The sequence below is a fragment of the Staurois parvus genome, unplaced genomic scaffold (genome assembly GCF_062004578.1).
Source record: "Staurois parvus isolate SC_StPar_1 unplaced genomic scaffold, SC_StPar_1.0 ptg000133l, whole genome shotgun sequence".
NCBI classification, from domain to species: Eukaryota; Metazoa; Chordata; class Amphibia; order Anura; family Ranidae; genus Staurois; species Staurois parvus.
Window position 1 is genome coordinate 1,273,625 of NW_028317929.1, and position 26,232 is coordinate 1,299,856.

The 26,232-nt window shown below is 42.2% G+C and overlaps 1 protein-coding gene across 2 annotated transcripts in view; it reads left to right on the forward strand.

The window, feature by feature from the left end:
- CPEB4 (cytoplasmic polyadenylation element binding protein 4) overlaps positions 1-26,232 on the forward strand; it is a 146,506-nt gene that overhangs the window by 76,641 nt on the left and 43,633 nt on the right. Inside the window, exon 4 of one of the 2 annotated variants that reach the window (XM_089672995.1) lies at positions 22,177-22,200. The exons of the other annotated variant lie outside the window; for it this stretch is intronic. Coding sequence (XP_089529121.1) covers positions 22,177-22,200 — 24 coding nt within the window. The remainder of the gene's footprint in view (positions 1-22,176; positions 22,201-26,232) is intronic. 2 annotated transcript variants of the gene reach the window in all.

Consider the following 26,232-nt stretch of genomic DNA (forward strand, 5'->3'; position numbering starts at 1 on the left):
GCAACTTCCTACTCTCACCACCGTGACCTAGTGGTGTGTCATTCACTACAAAAACTTTGGCATTAGTGGATTGCATTAACCCATCATTATGAATACGTTCATACCTTTTAGATTCACCATTGCCACACTGAAATAACAAATTCTTATCACTCAATTCAGATACACTCTGATCCACCAGAGCAACACCATAGTTATCCTGGGTTACCTTACCCAACGTTGCTAGGGGAGATAACACATGCTGCTTAGTGGTCACCCCTACTACATTTAATTCACCATTCTGTTTATATGACATTGGTGCAACCCCAATACCAGTACTCTTCACATTGACATTTTTAACCGTTGCCTCCCCGCTAAACAGAGCATTATACAGAGGCAAGTCTCTCTCACAATCACCAGCAGTGGGTTTCCCAACTGGGAGTATCCCATATTTATAGCAGAGTGTCTCAAGTTCAGTCTCAAGCAGTGCATTAGTATCTCTCACATTTTTCTCAAAAGTACCAGTCTTACCCATCACTTCAACAGGCTTCACCTTCTTCACTTGAGTGCGTGGGATCTGGATCCTTTCTGTCATCTCCTCTCTTTGGCTTTGGCCAGCCAGTTTATCCATGCAGCTATAGGATGATACTGTGGCAGGCACTTCTGACTCCTTGGCACCCCCTGCAGGCAAAACAGGTACTTCACTGTTGCTAGAGGTGGCTGCCAACATTTTTAAACATGAATCTGGGCTTGCAGATGAAGACTTTTGCCCAGTAGCACCCTCATCAGTGGTATTCCATAATATGGGGAAGGTAAAGATACCATGCCCAAACTGACCACATTCCAGGCAGGGTATGGTTCCACCGACAACCTTCTTGGGATATGGAACCACATCTCCCTTGTAGCCCCTTCTCCTGGTTGGCAGGCTTTCTCCTGTTGCTATGGGAAATGGCACTCTCCCAGCTGAACTTTGTGGGTTCCTCCAGATGCGCTGAACTCTCATCTCGGCGTTGCCACAATCCTCTGCAGACGACTCTTCTCTCACAGGGTCCACAGGTCTGAAGTCACAGGTGTTGCTCTTGGCAACCACATTCTTCTGAAACTTTGTGGCAGCCTGCTGCTCCTTCATGGAACTCCAAGCAGGCTTCATAATTGTATACCCAGACCTTTGTCTGGTTGTGTCACCTTGCACTGGAAGCTGGGATAAAGGGCACTTGGAGACAGTGTGCCCCCATTCACTGCACCGCAAACAGCGCTCTTGCGACAGTATCTTGGCCAAACTTCCAACATTGCATCCTCTTTCAGGCTTAGTACTCTGCACACAGAAAACTGGTTTCCTTTCACCAGCATTGCCAGGGACAACAGCATGCACTTCCCACTGTGGCAAACTTTGTACAGCCATGTATGGGGCTTGTTCTGGTGGTAACAACCCCTCCAGCCACAGGGCTCTGTCTCTCATTTCAGAAAATCTTGCTTCTTTTTTAAGTTTTGACCGCCCCATCTTTGCAGTCACTCCACAACACTTTTGCACAGTCCTGGTACACAATGGAGCACTGTCTCTTTAAGGCAAGTTCCTTTTCTCTTGCAGGATCCCCTCACCTGCACACACTGATAGTGCAGAGTCATGCACCAAACACAGTTCAACACATGAACTTACTTCCTTGCTGGGATCTCTAGTTCTGCCCGCATCCTCCACCATATGTGGGAACTCGCTTCAAGTGGTAGAGCTCTTCTTCAACACACAGCAACTCGCATCTGTTTAAGGGTCTTTTTGCCCAATTTTATTTACAAGAAAGTTCAAATAAACAAGAATTCTTCCCACGCAGGGGTATCCATCATCAAGCAAATTAATAGTATTCAGCCTCCTGGCTTGCAAGCAGTTTTAAGTCTGCCTCCTGCAGACTCTTCTCAAAAGGTTCTTTTGGCACCCAGCGAACCTTTAGCACACAGCTATTCTGTAGCAGCCCCTTATTGCTTTTGGCTTCCACCTCTCCTAGGTGTAGCCCACCTGACTCCACGGCTGAGACCTCCTGTCTGCCGGGGTGGAGCCCGCCTGACTCCTAACTGCTGGGGTGGAGCCCAGAACTATGGTTAGGCCTCTACAAAAAGGCCTGCACACACCTGTGCAATCAGTGTGCTGGGGGTTCTCAAAACATGGACCCCGGATTGGAGATTTCATCCCTCCCAGATCTCTTCGAAATCTCCAGGCTCCAGATCCCAAAACAAACTTACTGAATAAATGAGGAAACCGAAAAGTCAGTTTCCTCTGCAATACATTAACTCTCTGGAGCCCCTCAACCTGCCTGGTTGAGAATCCAGGGTTTTCGACTTGAGTTTGACCGTGGCAGGACACTGCACTGCCACAATATATATATATATATATACTGGACACAAAGCAGTTAACTGATGTCCAGTGTAGGTCTTAAACGGTGAAGCTGCCCATACATTCATTGAAATTTGGCTAGTTTATGTGGATGCATGAATTTTGATCAGTATGTGATTGACAGAAGTCAAGAGATGCTGCTGTCAGACTTCAGGGGAAGGGGGGGCTATTCCTTCCACCTCCTTTTATGTGAATGGAGGAATCGGTTTGTTTTTTTCTCCATTCACCCAGGCAGTAGAACAAAAAAAATACTAACTGTATGGCCAGTGCAGGTGGGTAGTTGTGTAAGCACTTGAAGTATTTTATTGGGTGATAGTTTAATGGGTTGTAGAGGCTGCATCAGTCTATATTTAGCTGTGGTATGATCAGTGGGTGTGTTGTATAATACTGCACATTCTGTTATCTATTTGTCAGGAATGTTCAGTGAGCATTGTGGTGAGATAGCAGAGGGATTGCCTGCTGGCAGTCTTTGCAATGTTTTGGATGTCAGGTAGTCATAGCCTTTGGGAACATGTGCATTTGACAGCATTACATGTGGTTTTCTCTCTAACCTGTAGACATTGTAGAGAAGAAACACACATGACCTCTTGTGTTTAAACATGATTTTAAAAAAACCCACCTAAAAGAAATTAATCACTAATAAAATCCTTGTCTGTGAGCCTCATACATTACGAACTATCATCCAGTATAGATATTAATTATTTTTTAATTTTTTTTTTTTTTTAATTCGAAAACCAAGCCCACAATTGGAGATACCTGTGCTAAACTTTCTGCTATCAAAGTTTATTCATACAATCATGCAGTTGTCAGACTATTTTTTACATCAGGTTATCCAAAACACTGGTTGTAAACCCTTACATATACCCAATGAAGTGACTGGCCTCAGGTGATACACAGAGATTAAACAAATCCTCCTACATAAGTTGTACCTGTCTATCTGCAATTTTCTGTTCTCTTCATCTGTTTAAAGTGCTGAATATATAAAGCTTGTCAGAGTTCAGAAAAAAAAAAAAGGGGGGCAGGAAGCTGAAATTACACACTGCAGAGCTCCATGAGGACAACTCTGAGAGCTGATTGGTGGGAAGAGATACACCCCCCTCCACATAGCACATAGCTTGTCACATACACCCCCCTCCACATAGCACATAGCTTGTCACATACACCCCCCTCCACATAGCACATAGCTTGTCACATACACCCCCCTCCACATAGCACATAGCTTGTCAGAAGTGAATCGTGCTAATAGAGGAATGGCACCGCAGACAGAAATGACACTTAATGCTCTGGTTTAGGACAGGTACACACTTTAGAGGGATATGCTTTGTTCATATTTCAAGTCTGAGGTTTACAACCATTTTAAGTTATAACACAGTGTATGAGACAGAAACATTTAAATTAATTTAGAACCTGTTTTCACTGTAGGATATGTGTATGGCTCTTTGTTGTTTAGCATTCAGAATTGTCATGAATAAATTCTTTTGTATTTACTTTTATCCAATTCATAAAAAAATTCTGGCACAAAAGCTCACAAACATACCAGCTCTAGTCCACCCAGACCAGTTTGGCTTTGTACTACTTTGGCTTATCTACGTCCGGCTTACTGATAATTAGACTTGGCAGCTAATTTCATACACAAACACACAAACTATTGTTAAAGTATATGTAAAGGCAAAACCTTTATTTTTTTTTTGTGTAAAGAATAGGCAATTATTGGAACATACGGTGTTGCAGGTTTTTAGGTCGGTGTGTCATTGTGAAATTCCCTTTTAATATTGGTACTGGAACACAACCATAAATGAGAAGAAATTTCTTCAAAATGAGAGTTGTCACCAGAACAACTATCTCTATTGAAGTATATTTTTCATTTTCTGTTGCTGTGACACGTGAAATGTTTAATTTCCCACAACTTTCTGTCCCGGTGACAATGAGGGTGTTGATAGATCAGTGGTTTGCAGCCTCAGTCCTCTCGAATTTCAATCCCTCTATGGCTGGCTTTAGTTTATATGCTGACAAAATGGCTACTTTGGTATTAATTTAGCTTACAGAACACACGACCAGACTACCATATTTGTATTAGCATTTTATTGGATTTGTCTCCTTTTTTTTGAGCTAAATCTTTAGGGTAGTATCACCATCAGTAAAATATCTTACTTGGGTATCGCTTTGATAGATGGCTGTACTACTCTACTTGTGGCTCAGTTGTATAACATTACTTTAGGCCAGGGGTGGGCAACTGTGGTCCTCCAGCTGTTGTAGAACTACAAGTCCTATGAGGCATTGCAAAACTGACAGTTACAAGCATGACTCCCAAAGGCAGAGGCATGATGGGACGTGTAGTTCACCAACAGCTGGAGGGCCACAGTTGCCCACCCCTGCTTTAGGCCATACCTCCCAACTTTTGAACTTCAGAATGAGGGATACTTGAGGGGGAAGTGACCTATGACATGCGTAGCGCACTGTGGCAAAAATGTTGTGGCCAAATGCTTAACAGTGGGAGGGGCCTAGGGGCGTGGTTAAACAAAACTCGGGCTTCCTTGTACCTATAAAATATGATTTGATTGCTGTACCACAAGCAAGCACCTCACGGACACAAATCCTAGCGCAATCACCAAAGCTGCTATTACAAATAGTTTTGCACAAACTGTGGAAAAGTACGTCACACAAAGTGTGGCAGAATTCGGGAATGCATTTATGCACAGTGCAGGATTCAGGAATGCGTTTATGTACAGAGTGTAAGCTTCATGAGTGCTTTTCGTACAGAGTGCAGGATTCAGGAGTGTGTACGAAACGCACTCCTGAACCCTGCACTACTCTGTACGAAACGCACTCCTGAACCCTGCACTACTCTGTACGAAACGCACCCCTGAACCCTGCACTACTCTGTACGAAACGCACTCCTGAACCCTGCACTACTCTGTACGAAACAGAGTAGTGCAGGGTTCAGGAGTGCGTTTCGTGCAGGGTTCAGGAGTGCGTTTCGTACAGAGTAGTGCAGGGTTCAGGGGTGCGTTTCGTACAGAGTAGTGCAGGGTTCAGGGGTGCGTTTCGTACAGAGTAGTGCAGGGTTCAGGACTGCGTTTCGTACAGAGTAGTGCAGGGTTCAGGACTGCGTTTCGTACAGAGTAGTGCAGGGTTCAGGAGTGCGTTTCGTACAGAGTAGTGCAGGGTTCAGGAGTGCGTTTCGTACAGAGTAGTGCAGGGTTCAGGGGTGCGTTTCGTACAGAGTAGTGCAGGGTTCAGGGGTGCGTTTCGTACAGAGTAGTGCAGGGTTCAGGGGTGCGTTTCGTACAGAGTAGTGCAGGGTTCAGGGGTGCGTTTTGTACAGAGTAGTGCAGGATTCAGGGGTGTGTTTCTTACAGAGTGCAGGATTCAGAAGTTGGTTAAACCGCAAAGACACCAATTAGACATAGACTTGTGTTCTAAAATCTTGATTAACAGGATACAAGAGCTGAGGCAAGAATGCAGGCATCAGATAGATAACAAATGAGTGCAGCCAAGCAGGACCTGCAGCAGTGTGAACATCTAGCACAGCCAGAGATTGGCAAGCCAGCAGGAGTACGGCTGCATTGAGAAGAGATTGCAGCTGTCAAGTCCAACCTGTGATGTCGGGGATGGGCAGGGCTGATATGCGTTTCAGGGGCTCTGCCCAATTTTAAAAACAACCATTCATAGGAAACAGCTGGCATTTATACAGTTTATAAAGGTGGCAAGGGGCAGGACCAACTGGAGCTACTGCATGTGCACCTGCAGCGGTATATACGTCAGGTTCTTATACACCGCTGCGGATGCACATGTAGTAGCTCCAGTTGGTCCTGCCCCTTATTACCGTCTTCCCTGGCCAGCAATGGCTGTTTGTCTATGCAGTGCTTGCTTGACAAAGTAGGCGGAGCCCCTTAAATGCATATTGGCCCTGCCCTTCCCCACCATCACAGGTTGGAGTTGACAGCTGCATGCTCGCTCTCATTGCAGCCGCTGGCTTGCCCACCAATCCCTGGCTGTGCTAGATGTTCACACTGCTGCAGGTCCTGCTCAGCTGGAAGTTATCATATAAAAGAGTAATACAGGACATAGCCTCTGTACATCAGGATTGCAGGACAAAGGTGAAATTTCAGGAAGGTCCCACCCAATCCAAGACTCTTGGGAGGTATGCTTTAGGGATGAAAGGGTGGCAACTGTAAAAATGGCTAACCTAGCAAAGAAAGATCTGTATGTTTTTGGGGGTGTTTTTTTTTTCTCAGATTTATTCACTCAAAAGGTATACAATATTCAAAGACCAAATACATTCTGTGCTGGATTTGAAACATCAGAGCTGAACGGTTACTTACTCCCAGTCTTAAAGTGGTTGTAAAAGCTGAAGGTTTTTTTATGATAATGCATTCTCTGCATTAAGGTAAATAATCTTCTGCATACAGCTCCCCCCCCCCCCCCCCACCAATACTTACCTGAGCCTGATCGCAATCCAGTGATGTGCATAGGAGCAGAGGCTCTTTCAGCGCTCTCTCTCTCTTCATTGGCTCAGACACAGCAGCAGGAGCCATTGGGTCCCACTGCTGTCACAGCCAGTGAGGAGGGAGCTGTGGGTGGGTCACAGTCTATGTATTTTATGAGCACACAGAGCCAACACAGGAGCAAGCATTCACAAGTGCCCCTATAGCAAGCAGATTGCTATAGGGGCACTCGTCGGGAGGAGGAGCCAGAAGTGCCAGTGCGGTCCCGAGAAGAGGAGGATCAGGGCTGCTCTGTGCCAAACCATTACACAGAATCTCTTTAATTGACATGTCCCTTTTTCTATCACTTACCAATAATTTCCCCTCATTGACTTGTACACACTTTTAGAGCATATATTGCAGGGTTCTGTAAAATTTCTCAAGAAAGGGCCAGTTTACTGGCCCTCAGACTTTAGGGGGCTGGACTGCCCAGTGGGACTAAACAATTCCGATCTTTGGTATTAGGGGAAGAATAGTTTGTGTCAGTGGGAGAATAGTGCCCCATTTACAGTTCAATACAGAAGGAACAGGAGGTTCCTGCTCATGGAGCTTACAACCTAAAGGAAGGGGGGAGGTGATACAAAAGGTGATAGGCTATGGGGGGATGATCTGGTGGAGGTGATTCAAGTACAGTTCTTAGGTGGTGGTGGGGTAGGCTTCCCTGAATAAGTGGGTTTTTAAAGATTGCCTAAAGCCACCATGGGGGCTGATTGGACATACTGGGGTAGGGAGTTCCAGAGGATGGGAGAGGTTCTGGAGAAGTCCTGGAGGTGGGCATGGGAGGAGGTGACAAGGGAGCTAGAGAGCAAGATGTCTTGGGAGGAGTGGAGTGGATGATTTTGACGATATAGTGAGTTTGACATTTTCTAAAGGTTTCAAACCATGGAAACTTTTTATATAAGGTCCTATCACCATGGTATTTCAATCCTGACAGACAACATAAGATATACTCGATTTAACTTACCATTTTATGTTTAAGGTGTTAAGAAGAGACATTACATTTGGTGAGGCTGTTCGAAAACTGATCAGATTCTAAATCCAGACATTATCTCTGTGGGAAAACTTGTGCCCCTGTTGCTTCTGCACTATTTTAGACTTGCCAGGCTGCACCTAAACTTATTACGTGGATTTTATCCCAATCATTATGGTCTGTTGCCATTTAACTGGCTTAAACTGCCAGTCCTCCTTTACGAAACAATTGTTGTGCTGCTGTTACTTTTAATAAAAGATGTTTGGCGTTTTTTTAATAAAAAAAAAAAAAAAAAAAATGAATAAAAGAACAATAAAATGGAGCAATTTTTTTTTTTTTTGTGTTTGTGTTTTTTTTTTTTTTTAATTTTTTGTTAGAGATGTGCTATACAGAAGAAAGGTAAAGTATAGTGAATGGGCTTTGGATCTTGTGTCCAAAATATGAAAGAAGAAAAATGTCTACAGTGTTGAACTCTTGCATAGACAGCCACCTCTTGTGTTCATTGTGGTTTTACTAATGCCCCTCCTACTTGTAATGCGTAACTCATTTTGCCTGGCTGTTGCTGATAACTAATCACTAGGAATGGAGGTTGTTTGAGCAAAGTACCCTAGTGCTAGTTTCTTTTAGAAGTGGTTCTTGCACATTTGTTTGCTGTAGATGCCTGGTATCAGTAAACTGGGTATACCTAAAGGGTGTCTTTGCCCATAGCAACCAATTTTGCTGTGATGTTATAGCCTTTGGCAAAAATGATCAACTTAGCTTTGTTAATGGCCCTAGCCTATTGCCCATATTTATAGTTTGTTTTGAGTAACAACTGTTCTACGTTACATTCACTCAAAACAACTATGAGGCAAGGTCCACACTGCTGCAGTAGGATTTTGATATGACTTTCAGTGCTATTTATATAGTGCAACGTGGATACTGTTTATTATATGGGACCAGAATTGTACAGGAACCTTTTCCAAAAGCGAGTCGCATTGATGTCAACGGACACTATTGAAAACAATGTGATTGTTGTGCAACTCAAGTCGCTTCTGAAATCGCACTAGTGTGAACCAGGCTTAAGATTCAGACATGTTTTTTTCAGACGTGGGGGGCTGTTGCAGCATGTTCCCAATGCGGCTGTTGCACCCTAAAAAAGGGTGGGGCATGTTCCCAGAGGTGAACTTATCCTTTAACAGTAAGGGGCATGGAGTTGCAGAGCTGAGGACTAGGAGTCATGCTAGTCCATACTTTCACCTAAGCTTTCAGGGGCATAGGGGTGCTGTATATAGAATCCGATGAAGCCTCCTAAACATAGGCTGCAGGCTACATTGTTATATTCTCTACAAATACATGAAGAAAATAAAGAGCCTTGTCCAAATGACCTCAAAGTAAACGTGTACATAATGTGGATTTAGGGCCACATAGTGCAACGACTGGAGTTTTTCCTGCATGGAAGAATGCCAGTCACTGCTAGGATGCACGAATGTGCCTAATTTTATTTATGTGTGTCCTATTAACATTGAAACACAGCTCAGAGCTGCGCTTCAGTGGTCTCATTGCACTGTGCTGCTGTACAGTGATATAAATGAAGTGTCACTTTTGTATCCTTCAAATAAAGTTTATTTTGAAAAAAAAAAGATGATGTGCGATTTTCTGAATCATGCATCACACCGCTCCCTACCTCCGGCTCACTGCAGCTGTCTGCCATTTACGGTGCATCAGCTGTCCATTTATGTGTGAAGAAGCCCTTACATGTAACTTCCAATGTAGGAAATCCTCTTTTATTTCCCCAGTAGACAGATACAATTTCCAGTGTAATGAATCTGATTAACATGTACTGGGCTTTAAATGTATTCTGGTTTTTGTCTTCCTTTTAAATTTGTATTACCAAGATACACTACAGTACATAGGTAACTAAAAAATGGAATTGTTATTCAAGAAGAAAAATTAAAGAAATGAAGAAGAGTTTTGGACTATGAATAAATGCTGTGCTGCACCTTCTGACATGGAACGAACTGGGAATGCTGTGTGTGCTCATATTATTTCCTGTCTGTAAACAGAGTGACTTGTCAGCACAATTTGTCTTCTCCAAAGCACTCGCTGAGACAGAATCTTGGTCATGTTGACATTACACTGTATTCTACAATTTGCTTTGCAAAGTGGTGCTTGTAGAAAATCTGTTGTATAAAGCTACCTTCTCAACCAATGTCCTTCAGGAGCCTAAACTTACCTTTTAGCATTGTTCCTCTACCATCCATATCCCTACTACTGCCCCCACAATGTCACCACCAGGGGCGGACTGACAACTCATGGGGTCCCCGGGCAATAGGGGATCATGGGGCCCCTGTGTCCTTGCCCAAACTCAAAAAAGCCTATGAAAAAGGTACCACGGTGTCCCCTACTGACCCCGGGCCCCCGGGCAGTGCCTGAGTTTCCAAATGGTCAGTCTGCCCCTGGTCCCCACCCAATATGAACAATACTCACCAGTACTGTCAGTAATTGCACATTTTGATACACCCCTCATGTAGCAGGCAGCAATAGGGCCTGACAATTGGGTAGTCCAGTGTCTCATGAAGAACTCTAGAAATATGTAATCTACAGTTTCCTCAGTGGTAAGTAATAAGTACTAAGGTTGCACCGATACAGTTTTTTTATTGGTGAGAACAAGTACTGATACTTGTGCTTAAGTACTCACCGATACGGATTACCAATACCTTTTGCGGTGCGCTTTGAGCCCATACAAAATGAATGAGCTCAAATCGCACTGCAAAGAATCGCATGTGCTTTAAACAGGAATGCAGTGTGATTCCTGTTTGAATCACATGCTGTCTCCCTGTGGGTGTGATGCAATTTGCAGCACAATTTGAGCCATACAAAATGAATGGCTCAAGTCGCACTGCATGTGATTCAGACAGGAATCACACTGCATTCCTGTTCAAATCGCATGCAAATTCTTTGCTGTGCGATTTGAGCCCATTCATTTTGTTTTGGCTCAAATATCCCTGCAAAGACATCGGTTTCAGGTATCAGAGCATTTGCATGAGTACAGGTACTTGTGCAAATGCTTAGTATAGGCACCGATATCGTTATCAATGTAACCCTAGTAAGTACATCTTTGACTTTAATATATGACTGCTTGTCAGTGGTACTACTGCCATTACAGGAAGTTGGCTTGCTGTCATTCTATGTATATTGTATTCATTCACTGCATGCACATTCATATGCAGTTCCGAAATATATTAGCAATGTGAGCGCTACTGTGTTTAAGTGAACACAAGCGCACCCTTATTTCTATGGTTTGCTGTTTTTTTTTTCTTTTGTTTGTTTTTTTTTCAATTTTGTTTTGTTTTTATAAAGTGAGGTTCTACAGGCACGGTGAAATCTATTTGTAGTAGAACCAGGGTGGATTTGATTTAAATCAAACTGATTTAAATCATGATTTAAATCACTAGTCAGTAAGGCTTGATTTAAATCATATTTTTCTACATAGACTAATTGTTGCTGGTATAACTTTAATATGCAAGTAGGTGAAGATTTTTAGAATAATAACTTTTCATATTAATTTTTTTATCCCCAGTTTAATAGGTTAATCATTCATATTTGGACAACTTTTCTGTTGTACTTAGGAAGGAGAAAAATATATAAAAATAATCATTACCTTAATAATAACAATTTAAATAGATTTATTCATCTGAAACCATAACATTACAGCATATGTTATTTGCTTAAACAAACATCCATGTTTAACTAATTTGGCTAAACAAAATATATATATTTTAAGAAACTTAGACTGTCAGCCCCTTCCTCCTCACACTTAGTTTCACTTTCTTCTTGTGCAGATCTATTCCACTCCAAACAATCAGAAAAATATTGTTTCTATTCTCTGAACTTCTTGAAATTTAGCACTGAAGGGGTTGATTCTGTATTCATAGGTTTGTAGAAGTTAGGATTAAGGTCTTTTTCTTAACTCTGTTCATGTTATAACATTTTTGCTGTGAAGAAGAGGCATGTGATCTCCGCTGAGTCAAATTCAGTTTTGATAACTGCAAAAGTAAACCAAGCATCTGTGATAATATCTTGTAGGCAGAGAAACTGCCCAATAATCTTACAAAAACCTCTGGAAGAGCATGACATTGTGAATGTATTAATGGAATTTATTTACCAAAAAAATAAAACATATACAGCCTTATTCGACATAATTAAAAAACGAATCTTTATTTCATGATGGAATAACCTTTGGATGGTAATATATTTTCCTCAAAAAGCATTTTTTTTTTTTTTTTAAAAATCGATTTAAATAAAAAAAATCAGATTTTTTTGATTTTTTTTAAAACAATTATTGATTTTTATCCACCCTGAGTAGAACTATATGGCACATGATTTTTTACTGACTGAGCCTGCTCTTAGTCTTTAGGCATCATGTGCACAGGACATTAAAAACTCCACTTTTACAGGTGTTTGACTTTTTTTTTTCTGCCTCTAAACGCCCCTCTTTTATCCTATGTGTCCATGCACATACAGATATTGAGGCAAGAGTATGATGTAGAGGCAGATATAAAAAAAAAAAACATCACTTGTGCATTCAAAAGAGGAGCAATTGGGTGGCAAAAACACCAAGTGCGCATTAACACCATGTGCATTTAGGCACATTCGTTTATTAATGCATTCAAACATATTTTGGCCACTAGAATGCATTCATGACCAATGTGTATGCAAAATGCGTCTTTGGGCACATCTTTTAGGCTGCATTTTTCTCCCCTGGAGCAAAGGACTCCAGAGGAGGAAAAAAACATCCTGTGTGCATGAGGCCTAACTCACTACAACTGGATCGTAAGGGTGGCAGAACGCTCTACATGGCTGATTTGCTTAGGCAAGACATGGAGTCTTCACCAGGAACTTGGCTGGAGAATGTAACCATTTATATTCCACTTGTGATTCAAGGGGTGTTTTTGTAAGTTGAAAAGCCATTTTGAAAAATAACAAAGGTGAGCACTTAGATTCAATAAAAGCTTGCAGGGTCAGCCCTAGACATTTTCTTTCATACTTAAAAAGGAAGTGATTAAGCAAACAAACCTCATTAAAAGTGGTGTTACATAATCCTAAACAAGCTATTTTGTAATTTTAACGTGATTAAAAATACTTTTCTGTTTCAGTCTATAGCCAGCTATAATTTTCTCAGACTGACGAAATATGAGTTATTCTCTTCTTTACACTCTTGGTAGCAATCATTGAACTACTCTTGTAGGTGGTTCATTGCCTATTGTAGAAATTTGCATATACTTAAATAAAAAGCATTCTATGCAGTGATTTGCACTGAAATTTCAATGTTTTGTGGAAATCTGTAGTGCAGTAAAACAAAAAATTATACAGACTGCATTTTCATACTTTTCTAGTGGGTTAAAAAAGGTTTTAGGGCTGAAACAACCTTATGACCTTTTTGAGGCCTTGTTGTAACTGGGCTCTAAATTTACCCAAAACCTGCATTATGTATTTATAAAGAGGGCAGAATGGCAGCGCCGTATAATATAAAGTACATTGACCATTCACATAAGGCCCTGTGACAACAATGCAGTAAGGAACAGAAGTATTTGAACACCCTGCGATTTTGCAAGTTCTCCCACTTAGAAATCATGGAGGGGTCTGAAATTCACAGGTGCATTCCCACTCTGAGAGACAGAATTTAAAAAAAAATTCAGGAAATCACATTGTATGATTTTTAAAGAATTTATTTGTCTTGCACTGCTGAGCATAAAATATACCTGAGAAAATCAGTGTTAATATTTGGTACAGAAGCCTTTGTTTGCAATTACAGAAGTCAAATGTTTCCTGTAGTTCTTGACCAGGTTTGCACACACTGCAACAGGGATTTTGGCCCACTCCTCCACATAGATCTCCTCTAGATCTGTCAGGTTTTGGGGCTGTCGCTGAGCAACACGGAGTTTCAGCTCCCTCCAAATATGTTCTATTGGATTTAGGGCTGGAGACTGGCTAGGCCACTCCAGAGTCTTGATATGCTTCTTACAGAGCCACTCCTTGGTTATCCTGGCTGTATGCTTCGGGTCGTTGTCATGTTGGGAGACCTAGCCACGACCCATCTTCAATGCTCTGACTGAGGGGAGGAGGTTTTTGCTCAAAATCTCACAATAAATGGCCCCATTCATCCTCTCCTTAATACAGTGCAGTCATCCTCTCCCCTTTGCTGAAAAGCACCCCCAAAGCATGATGTTACCACCCCCATGCTTCACAGTAGGGATGGTGTTCTTGGGATGCAACTCATCCTTTTTCCTCCAAGCACGACGAGTGAAGTTTAGACCAAAAAGTTCTACTTTGGTCTCATCTGACCACGTGACTTTCTCCCATGCCTCCTCTGGATCATCCGGATGGTCATTAGCAAACTTCAGACGGGCCTGGACATGTGATGACTTGAGCAGGGGAACCTTCCGTGCAATGCATGATTTGAAACCATGACGGCGGAGTGTTCTACGGACAGTGACCTTTGAAACTGTGGTTCCAGCTCTCTTCATGTCATTGACCAGCTCCTCCCTTGTAGTGCTGGACTGATTCCTCACCTTTCTTATCATCCGTGATACCCCACGAGGTGAGATCTTGCATGGAGCCCCAGTCCGAGGGAGACTGACAGTCGTCTTTAGCCTCTTTCATTTTCTAACAATTGCTCCAACAGTTGATCTATTTTCACTAAGCTGCTTGGAAATTGCCCCGTAGCCCTTTCCAGCCTTGTGGAGGTCCACAATTTTGTCTCTGGTGTCTTTTGACAGCTCTTTGGTCTTGCCCATGGTAGTAGTTGGCGTCTGGCTGACTGTGGGGTGGACAGGTTTCTTTAAAGAGCTCAGACAGGTGCTACTAAGTTAGATTAATGAGTGGAGCAGAGGTGGACTTTTTAAAGGAACAGTAACAGGTCTTTGAGAGCCAGAATTCTTGCTGTTTCTTAGGTGTTCAAATACTTATGTTCAGCAGTGCAAGACAAATTCTTTAAAAATCATACAATGTGATTTCCTGAATTTTTTTTTTTAATTCTGTCTCTCAGAGTGGGAATGCACCTACAATGTGAATTTCAGACCCCTCCATGATTTCTAAGTGGGAGAACTTGCAAAATTGCAGGGTGTTCAAATACTTCTGTTCCTCCCTGTATACACATCATGGTTTGTTGAAGGTCTATGGTGTCATAAAACAAATTAGAAAAAAGTTCCAATCTGATGAGGCGCTGTGATCACAAAAAATACAAACATACACTAAAATAAAATCATAAATATGCACCCAGTGCTAAAACAAATTAAGGAAATGAAAGAAGTGTATCTTTTTGGTAGAGGGTTTTATTTAATTTTTGAAGGCCTATGTAGAAGAGGAAAACCCAGAACTCTATTATCATAATGCAAATGTACATATTGTGCTGTGTATTATACCCACATCATTTTATACCTGCAATTCTATGAGGATCAAGCTACAAGGAATGCTCAGATTCCAAATATGAGGTCTAGTGAACTCGGTCAGGGTAAAAATAAAAAGCTATGGTAGAGTTTTTAAGTTTATAGCTCTTATCATAAAAGAGCAAGATGATAATTTGGGATTCACAGACATGTGCTCCCTCATGGAATACCAGAGTACACATTTCTAAGAGTGTCATATGGAAGAACACTTTTTTTTTTTTTTAATTTTTCCAATACAAAAAATACAACCAACCATTATATTTAACATACTCCAATGTCATAAATCACATTTATATTTTCCACCTCCCGCAGGCACCCCTCCCAACTTAACCTAGTCCATATCTTAATTAACTTAAGTACAGGTGTACCTCGGTTTACAAACGCCTTGGTTAATGTAATTTTCAGTTTAATAATGAAAATCCATTGAAAATAATGCCTCGGTTTACAATTTTTTATGCAATACGAAGTGTATGTCGGCGCCCATTTTTAAATGCAATTGCTGCCTTTTTTTATTCTTCACTATAGTTCACAGAATTAGCTGTCACTCTCTCCGGAGTTAAAGGAAACTTTGTTTATTTTTAAGAAACTAAAAGGAAACATTGTTTCTTTTAACTTGGGGAAATACACTAAAAGGAAACTTTCTTTCTTTTAGCTGGGGGGGGAAAGTGACAGCTGAATTTCTGAGATATAGTGAAGAAAAAAAAAAAAAGCGGTAATTACATTTAAAAACCAGCACCATAATAAATATAAAAACGGCATGGGGTCCCCCCCTCCCATCCATACCAAGCCCTTCGGGTCTGGGATGGGTTTTGAGGGGGTCTCCCATGCCAAAATTAAAAAAAAAATACCAGACCCTTATCCAAGCATGCAGGTCAGAAAGGGGGTAGAGCCCATCCCCTCCCTCCTGAACCATACCAGGCCACATGCCCTCAACATGGGCCTCTTCCCCACAATCCTGGCCAGTGGTTGTGGGGGATTGCGGGCAGGGGGCTTATCAGAATCTGGAAGCCCTCTTTAACAAGGGGGCCCCCAGATCCCACCCCCCCCCCGTGTGAACGAGTATGGGGTACATGGTCCCTCTACTCATTCACAAAAAAAAACAAAAAGTGTACTGTGAAAAAACACAGGACACGGTCTTTGACAAGTCCTTTATTAAGTTATTTTATCAATGATGTCACATGGGGTGATATCCCCGGGTGGCCACACCCCTTACATATTTAAAAACTGTCAGACGGCCGGGGGCCATCGTATAAAGCGGAGCCTTTTTTCTTAATTCTTTTTTCGGAGCGGCAGCAGACATTGTGATTGACATTAGAACTACTGCAGGGGACACTTTTAATTTTTTAATAAAGGACTTGTCAAAGGTCGTGTCCTGTCTTTTTCACACTACACTTTTTGTTTTTTGTGAATGAGTAGTGGGACCATGTACCCCATACTCATTCATAAGGGAGGGTGGGATCCGGGGGCCCCCTTGTTAAAGGGGGCTTCCAGATTCTGATAAGGCCCCTGCCCGCAGACCCCCACAACCACCGGCCAGGTTTGTGGGCAAGAGGCCCTTGTCCCCAACAACATGGGGACAAGGTGCTTTGGGGGGGGAGCCTCCCCGGCCCCAAAGCACCCCCCCTTGTTGAGGGCATGTGGTCTGGTATGGTTCGGGGGGGGGCTCGCTCGTCCCCCCCCTTTCCTGACCTGTCTGGCTGCATGCTCTGTTAAGGGTCTGGTATGAATTTTGGGGGGGACCTCCAAGACATTTATTTTTTTGATTGCCGGCAATCTTTTTACATTCAGCTGTCAGTGGGGAACATTCATATTCTCCATTATATACTATCTGGATTTTTCTCCTCCTAACTCCTAACCAACAGCCCCACCCTATCCTAAGTTTTTCCTTTTTGTCTTCCACCACGTGACACTCCTCCATCCTAAAAATATTTTCCACTCTATTTAACCAATCCTTAATTCTTGGTGGCTCAAACACTTCTCAGAATTTAGAGATAAGGTATTGGCTACGCAAATTAGATATAATATTCTACAGGTGAAACTTGAAAAATTAGAATATCGTGCAAAAGTTCATTTATTTCAGTAATGCAACTTAAAAGGTGAAACTAATATATGAGATAGACTCATTACATGCAAAGCAAGATAGTTCAAGCCTTGATTTGTCATAATTGTGATGATTATGGCTTACAGCTCATGAAAACCCCAAATCCACAATCTCAGAAAATTAGAATATTGTGAAAAGGTGAAATATTTTTGGCTCAAAGTGTCCCACTCTAATCAGCTAATTAGGCCATAACACCTGCAAAGTGTTCCTGAGCCTTAAAATGGTCTCTCAGTCTGGTTCAGTAGGAATCATAATAATAGGAAAGACTGCTGATCTGACAGTTGTGCAGGAAACCATCATTGACACTCTTCATAAAGCCTCAAAAGGTAATTGCAAAAGAAGTTGGATGTTCCCAAAGTGCTGTATCAAAGCACATTAATAGAAAGTTATGTAGAAGGGAAAAGTGTGGAAGAAAAAGGTGCACAAGAAGCAGGGATGACTGCAGCCTGAAGAGGATTGTCAGGGGAAGGCCATTCAAAAGTGTTGGGGTCTTTCACAAGGAGTGAACTGAGGCTGGAGTCAGTGCATCAAGAGCCACCACACACAGACGGATCCTGGACATGGGCTTCAAATATCGTATTCCTCTTTTCAAGCCGCTTCTGAACAAACAACGCCAGAAGCGTCTTACCTGGGCTAAAGAAAAACAGACCTGGTCTGTTGCTCAGTGTTTCAAAGCCCTCTTTTCTGATGAGAGCAACTTTTGCATCTCATTTGGAAACCAAGGACCCAGAGTATGGAGGAAGAATGGAGAGTTACACACTGCAAGATGCTTGAAGTCCAGTGTGAACTTTCCACAGTCTGTGTTGATTTGGGGAGCCATGTCATCTGCTGGTGTTGTTCCACTGTGCTTCATTAGGTCCAGGGTCAATGTAGCCGTCTACCAGGAGATTTTGGAGCACTTTATGCTTCCTTCCGCAGATGAGCTTTATGGGGATGCTGACTTCATTTTCCAGCAGGACTTGGCACCTGCCCACACTGCCAAAAGCACCAAAACCTGGTTCAATGACCGTGTGATTACTATGCTTGATTGGCCAGCAAACTCGCCTGACCTGAACCCCATAGAGAATCTATGGGGCATTGCCAAGAGAAAGATGAGAGACATGAGACCGAACAAAGCAGAAGAGCTGAAGGCCACTATTGAAGCATCCTGGTCTTCCATAACACCTCAGCAGTGCCACAGGCTGATAGCTTCCATGCCACGCCGCATTGAGGCAGTCATTGCTGCAAAAGAGGCCCAAACCAATTTTTCGAGTTTCACCTGTATATACATATGCTGGACGCAAAGCAGTTAACTGATGTCCAGTGTAGGTCTTCTTAAACGGTGAAGCTGGCCATACATTCATTGAAATTTGGCTAGTTTATGTGGATGCATGAATTTTGATCAGTATGTGATTGACAGAAGTCAAGAGATGCTGCTGTCAGACTTCAAGGGAAGGGGGGCTATTCCTCCTTCCACCTCCTTTTGTGTGAATGGAGGAATCTGTTTGTTTTTTTCTCCATTCACCCAGGCAGTAGAAGTATTTTTTTTGTTCTGCTGTCTGGGTGAATGGAGAAAAAAACAAACTGTATGGCCAGTGCAGGTGGGTAGTTGTGTAAGCACTTGAAGTATTTTGTTGGGTGATAGAGTTTAATGGGTTTTAGTAACTACAGGCTCTAGAAAAAATAAACACATCCAAGGATCTGGAAGAACACCTTTTTAACATTAGAAGTCTCATTACTGTCTAAAAAAACAAAACAAAAAAAAACACCAATGCCTAAATCGTTGAACGAAAAGTGAAATTGTATTAATGGAGGAGTTACCGATAACATTCATGAATATATATGTTAAAGTACCCAGACCTGTAGAAAATCTATTATTTGGCATTTATTTAATTTTTTTTGTCATTGTTATTATGCAGTTTTTAGCCATCTTGGGAAAAGCAAAATGTTGGTGTTTACCCTTCTCTAAAGGAGGTGCAATGGTTTCAGAATTTTGTTGTCCTCCGTTTTACCTCTTTAGATATCTCTTGTTCTGATCATTTGAAAACATTTAGTATTCATGTATGTGTTCGTAAAACCCGCTTTCTGTAAACCAGGCTTGCTAACTCTTTTAGGACCACTTTTGACTTGATATATTTTCCAGCAGATGAACATACTGTACCTCAGCAGGTAACTTAAAATACATTTGTAAAACGAGCTAAAGTGAATGAAGCAGCTCATACCAGTGCATTGAAATACATTTTTTTATACATTGTAATGCAGAAAAACACATTCATAATGCATATTTTTAATGCATCCAAAATATAAAAATTACAACAGTTCTTTCTATTTTAAAAGAGAAGTATAGAGCTTAAAAAAAATTATATTCACCTAGGTAGATGCAGAATCTATTTGATCTAATGTTGCAGCTGTCCCCCGCCAGCCCTCCAGTGAGAACTGAGCAATCAAATACCACTGATCACTCAGTTCTCTCCTCTGAGCAGAGCCTTGACTGTTAGTATCCAACTGTCTGCTCTTCCCTGACAGTGCTTACTGGAATGCTGAGCTGTGGAGGGGGCGGGAGGGACTGGCTCAGGCTTTGAGGATCACTGAGAGGTTGACAGGTGCCTCTCCAGGCTTCTGGATGGATCATGACCATATGGTTGAGATCTTTTCAGAGCCTGGACTAGCTGAGTGATGTCAGCTGATAATGGACGTTAGCTGTTGGCTGAAAACCGGTCACAGGAGTGCAGAACGAACTGCAGTTCTGTGACTTACAGGAGAAGTATACCCAAAATTGCTCTGGGTATACTTCTCCTTTTAATATGAAAAGGGTAAAATGCAGATAATGCTGTATTTTCCTCAATAGCCACAAAGGATATAAATCCACTCTGTGTGCACCAAATTCCTTTACAAACGGAGATATTATCTTGTAAAAGTATCAGTGACATCATCACTGTGCCTGTATATGGCCTGAGCAGAGCCGTGGGAGGAACCCAGCAGGTTCCACCCACTATAAGCTGCCTGTAGAAAGCTACAGGAGGGGATGTAGACAAGTCCATTCATCCTACAAAAGGAAGAGATCAGCAGTCACCAGTTAGCTCTTACATAGAGTCAAAGTTTCACACTGGAATGCTGCACAAGTCTTGCATTTAGACCAGGGCTTGACAAATTTGCTTTGACTCTTGAAGCCAGCTAGAAAAAAGTTAGAAGCTAGCTTTATTTTAACCACTTGCCTACTGGACACTTTCACCCCATTCCTGCCCAGGCCAATGGGAGGTGTATGTGATGCTTGGTATGGTACCTTCCATGCCAGCAGGATGCTCGTGATGGCCAGCAGCGGGCAGGACCTGTTTTAGTTCTGGGTGAGGACAGGAGGAGTTCTGCTTCTTTCAGCAGATCTATTTTATGTGAGATGGAGCAGTCCCTGGAAGCTTGCGCCTTCCGCCTGTTCTCGTTCTCCAGGCCCCTGGTCAGCCTTTCCTCTGGGCCTGGGAGAGGAGGTTGAAGGAGTATGGGGGTTCCAGGCTCTGGGAGACACCAGGGATGTTTGTGCCCCCTGTTGCTCTCATCTATGGAGGTCTTCTCTCTCATGAGCTATTGGTCCTTGCCACCTTCGCTGCTTGCCCTGTGGAGATGATACCTGGAGCCAGGTGCTGTTTTCCTGCCCACACCCCGAGGCCTTCACTGTCCTGCTCCCTGCACCTTCTGCCACCAGACCATGACTCTCCATGACCAGATCCCTAATGTACCGGGCCCTTGTGCAGTGCCCGATTAGTCAGTCACCCCCCTTCCCCCAGCTTAGCACCCTAAGGCTGCTGCCTGTGGGGGTGCTGACCCTGAGTGGGAGGTGGACAGCTGACAAAAGCCAAGGTGCCAGGACGTAATTTCTAATCGCTAAGGCGACCTGGCACCTGGGATTTGTCGAGCCCTGATTTAGACAATATTTTCTTATCCCAGAGTTGAGCTTTAAACAGTGTTACAGCCCATACATACATCTGAAATCCACCTTCAGCTTGCATGCAGAAGGTTGAACAGGTGCTGAATGTAAACCATTGACTACCCCCAACAAAGAATTCCAACCTTACAAAGAAGACATGGTGCTGGAGAGTGCTTTTCTTTCATTAAGCCCTTCATGCAGGATACCTCAGAAGACACAGAAACCCAAAAAGCAGTATGTAAATTCTGACTTTGGGAAAAGTCAGTGCTGAGGTACAGCAATTTCATATGCCTTAATACAGTGAGGGGCGTCGACAATGTATTAGTGAAACACTCCACGTTGAATAGTGAGATGCAGGGTGATGAGAATGAGTCTCAGTGTTGACATTTCTCAAAGTTGAATTAGCATGTTGCAGGTTCCCTGGTATAGGGGGTTCCCAGGGTGGTTTGTAGCAACAGTGTGGAAAATGAAAAGACACAATTTGACACCTGATTCTGCTTAGACTTTCCAGTCAAAGGTCCATTTCATTTGTCAGAGAATGTGACTTTTTTTTTTTTATGTCTGTGGGTAACCTATATTTAGTGTAAGTTCAGAAAATATTCAGGGGAAATGACAGCATCTATATCTACATTTGTCTGTGTTCACTTCATTCATGTTCAGTTAATTTCCCTCCGGTTATCAGATGGCACGTGTTCTAAATTGCATGCATGTAGTTCTGGTAATGACTGATTACATAAACTGCAATGTCTTGACTTTTTTTTTTTTGCTGGAAATGTCTTGTGCAGAGGGAACATGAGAGCGTCTAGTATTATATATTCTAGTTCTTCATTTTAGAGATGTCAGTAAATGAGATACTGTACAGGGGATGTAATTAGATTTCTTAATCATGATGACATTGTCTGAAAGGCTCTTTTCTTTCTCTGACATGCAGCAAGGACATATGGGCGAAGGAGAGGTAATATTTCTGCTTTTCCATTTTCTAACAATCTTTCTAATGTCACTGATGATCACCAGATCGGTTTCCAAAGCTGTCATTTTCTAAAGCTATATTTACCAGCTAAATGATTTATGCTGTTTTCAGATGTTCTATTGCCAGTCGCAGCTGAAAAATAAAAAGCTGTGTGGTGGAGAAAAATAACGACTTTCCTGTGTTTGATAAAGGCATAGCCTAATGTAATGGCAGGTTTATATTGTAAGTTATTCAGAATGAATGAGGTTGTTCACGGTATTATAATAAATATATAGTGTGTGAGCTGTGTGTACCTGTTCTGCACTGTCCTGGGGCTTCCTCTGATGTGATGGTTCAGCCCATATGACAAGTGAATGGAATGATATAGTTTTGTGGTACAGATCTCTTCCACTATAGAAATTGGAAGGGATTACCTATATATTGAAACACTATGAGGTTTTCAGTCTTGAGGAATGGCATTCCTAGTCAGACTGTATTTGCATGCAGACTGACCTAGGTAAAGCCATCATGTGATGCTGACCACCATAACTGAAAGCATTTAAATCCATTGAATAAAAGGGAAAGAGACAGTCATACTGGGGAGGAAAAAGCTAGATGATATGGCATGTCCTCTAGTCAAAAAAAATAGGCTCTATCTGACTTTCTGGAGCTTCTAATACACATTATGAGAAGTTCAGAGCAGTGAAATCAAAGTAAAGACAGACAATAGTTCGAATCTCGGCTGGTTCAGCAGGGACAGACTGAGATTCAAAACATCCATGAGCAAGCTGATTGTACCCAAGTTGATCCATCAGTTGACTTGGGTACAACAAGCATGTTGGATTTTTTACATGTGATTATTGCCAATGGCTATAGCTGCTAGCAATAATCACTGTGTTCTCCTGGCAGAGACAGCTCCACCCTGCCAGGAGAACACAATAGCTCCACAGGGGGGGTTCCCCTATCAACTCTGACTGTGTTGAGGGGGGAATTGAGTGATTTTCTTTCCCGCAACCAAGAAAAGGGCATCGTCTATAATTTGCCAAGAATATACTGTACGTGAAAAGAGAACTGTGCAAAACTGAAGAAGGCTGGAGTTCATTTTTTTCAACATGAGGAATTCAATATCTTGACTTAAAGTGTGTGTGTGTACGTACAATGAATATAAAAAGTCTACACACCCCTGTTAAAATGTCAGATTTTTGTGTTGTAAAAAAAAAAATGAGACAGATAAATTATTTCAGAACTTTTTCCACCTTTTAATGTGACCTATAAACTGTACAACTCAGTTGAAAAACAAACTTAAATCTTTTGGGGGGGGAGTAAACATAAAGTAATGTGGTTGCATAAGTGGTTGCACCCTCTTATAACTGGGGATGTAACTGTGTTCAGAATTAAGCAATAACATTCAAAATCATGTTATATAGGAGTCAGTACACACCTGCCATAATTTTAAAGTATCTCTGATTAACCCAAAATACAGTTCAACTGTTCTAGTAGGACTTTCCTTTCTTAGTTGTGTCCTACAGCAAAAGCCATGGTCCACAGAGAGCTTCCAAAGCATCAAAGGGATCTCATTGTTAAAAGGTATCAGTCAGGAGAAAGGGTACAAAAGAGTTTCCAAGGCATTAGATATACCATGGAACACAGTGAAGACAGTCATCCTCATCAAGTGGAGAAAATATAGCGCAACAGTGACATTACTAAGAACTGAACGTCCCTCCAAAATTGATGAAAAGACGAGAAGAAAACTGGTCTGGGAGGCTGCCAAGAGGCCTACAGCAACATTAAATGAGTTGCAGGAATATCTGGCAAGTGTGGTATATGTGACAACAATCTCCCATATTCTTCATATGTCTGGGCTATGGGGTAGAGTGGCAAGGCGGAAACCTTTTATTACAAAGAAAAACATTCAAGCCCTGCTAAATTTTGCAAAAACACATCTGAAGTCTCCCAAAAGCATTTGGGAAAATGTGTTGTGGTCTGTTGAAACAAAGGTGAAACTTTTCGGCCATAATTTTAAAAGATATGTTTGGCACAAAACAACACTGCACATCACCAAAAGAACACCATACCCACAGTGAAGCATGTTGGTGACAGCATCATGCTTTGGGGCTGTTTTTCTTCAGCTGTAACTGGGGCCTTATTCAAGATAGAGGGAATTATGAACAGTTCCAAATACCAGTCAATATTCGCACAAAACCTTCAGGCTTCTGCTAGAAAGCTGAACATGAAGAGGAACTTTATCTTTCAGCATGACAGTGACCCAGATCATACATCCAAATCAACAAAGGAATGGCTTCATCAGAAGAAGATGAAAGTTTTGGAATGGCCCAGCCAGAGCCCAGGCCTGCATCCAATTGAAAATCTGTGGAGTGATCTGAAGAGAGCTGTACACAGGAGATGCCCTCACAATCTGTGAGGTTTGGAGTGTTTTTGCAAGGAAGAGTGGGCAAATATTGCCAAGCCAAGATGTGCCATGCTGATAGACTCATACCCAAAAAGACTGAGTGCTGTAATAAAATCAAAAGGTGCTTTAACAAAGTATTAGTTTAAGGGTGTGCTCACTTATGAAACCATATTGTTTTAGTTTATTTTTACTTCCCTCCACCTAAAAGATTTCAGTTTGTTGTTCAACTGAGTTGTACAGTTTATAGGTCACATTAAAAGGTGGAAAAAGTTCTGAAATTATTTATATTTGCCTCTAATTCATCCCAAAGGTGTTCTATCTGGTTGAGGTCAGGCCAGTCAAGTTCCTCCACCCCAGACTCGCTCATCCATGTCTTTATGGACCTTGCTTTGTGCACTGGTGTGCAGCCATTTTGGAAAAGGAAGGGGCCATCCCCAAACTGTTCCCACAAAGTTGGGAGCATGAAATTGTCCAAAATGTCCTGGTGTGCTGACGTCTGGAACTAAGGAGCCAAGCCCAACCCCTGAAGAACAAGCCCACATCATAATCCCCCCTTCACCAAACTTTACACTTGGCACAGTGCAGTCAGGCAAGTAACGTTCTCCTAGCAATCGCCAAACCCAGACACGTCCTTTGGATTGCCAGACAGAGAAGCGTGATTTGTCACTCCAGAGAACACGTCTCCACTGCTCTAGAGTCCAGTGGTGACGTGCTTTACACCACTGCATCCAACGCTTTGCATTGCCCTTGGTGATGTAAGGCTTGGATGCAGCTTCTCAGCCATGGAAACCCATTCCATGAAGCTCACTATGTACTGTTGTGCTAATCTGAAGGCCACACAAAGTTTGGAGTTCTTTAGCTATTGACTCTGCAGACAGTTGGCGACTTCTGTGCACTGTACACTTCAGCATGTGCTGACCCCATTCTGTCATTTTACGTGGCCTACCACTTCATGGCTGAGTTGCTGTTTTTCCCAGTTGCTTCCACTTTGTTATAATACCACTAACAGTTGACTATGGAATATTTAGTAGCAAGCAAATTTCACGGATGGACTTATTGCACAGGTGGCAACCTATCACGGTACTTGAATTCACTGAGCACCTAAGAGCGACCCATTCTTTCACAAATGTTTGTAGAAGCAGTCTGCATGCCTATGTGCTTGATTTTATCTTGTGGTCAGGGCTCAAAATTTCAAGTCCTGAGCTACTAGCTACTTTTTTTTTTTTTTTACACCTGTGGCCATGAAGGTGATTGGAACACCTGAATCCAATGATTTGGAGGGGTGCCCCAATACTTTTGGCAATATAGTATATATCTATCTCTTATTCCCATGTTTCACTAGTACCAACGGTAACAACTTTGATGGGCCAAAATCATATTGCAAGACCACAAGTTCATCCATACTTACAGTATGGTTGTGCTTAATCTCAGGACTTCAGTCATCTATAGCTAGCACAGGGGTCTCCAAACCATGGCTCTCCAGCTGTTGAAGTACTAAAAGTCCCATCATGCCTCTGGGAGTCTTGCCTGTGGCTGTCAGTCTTGCAAGGCCTCATGGGACTTGCAGTTCCTCAACACCTGGAGAGCCATAGCTTGGAGATCCCAGGCCTAGCATAAGGTATACAAAG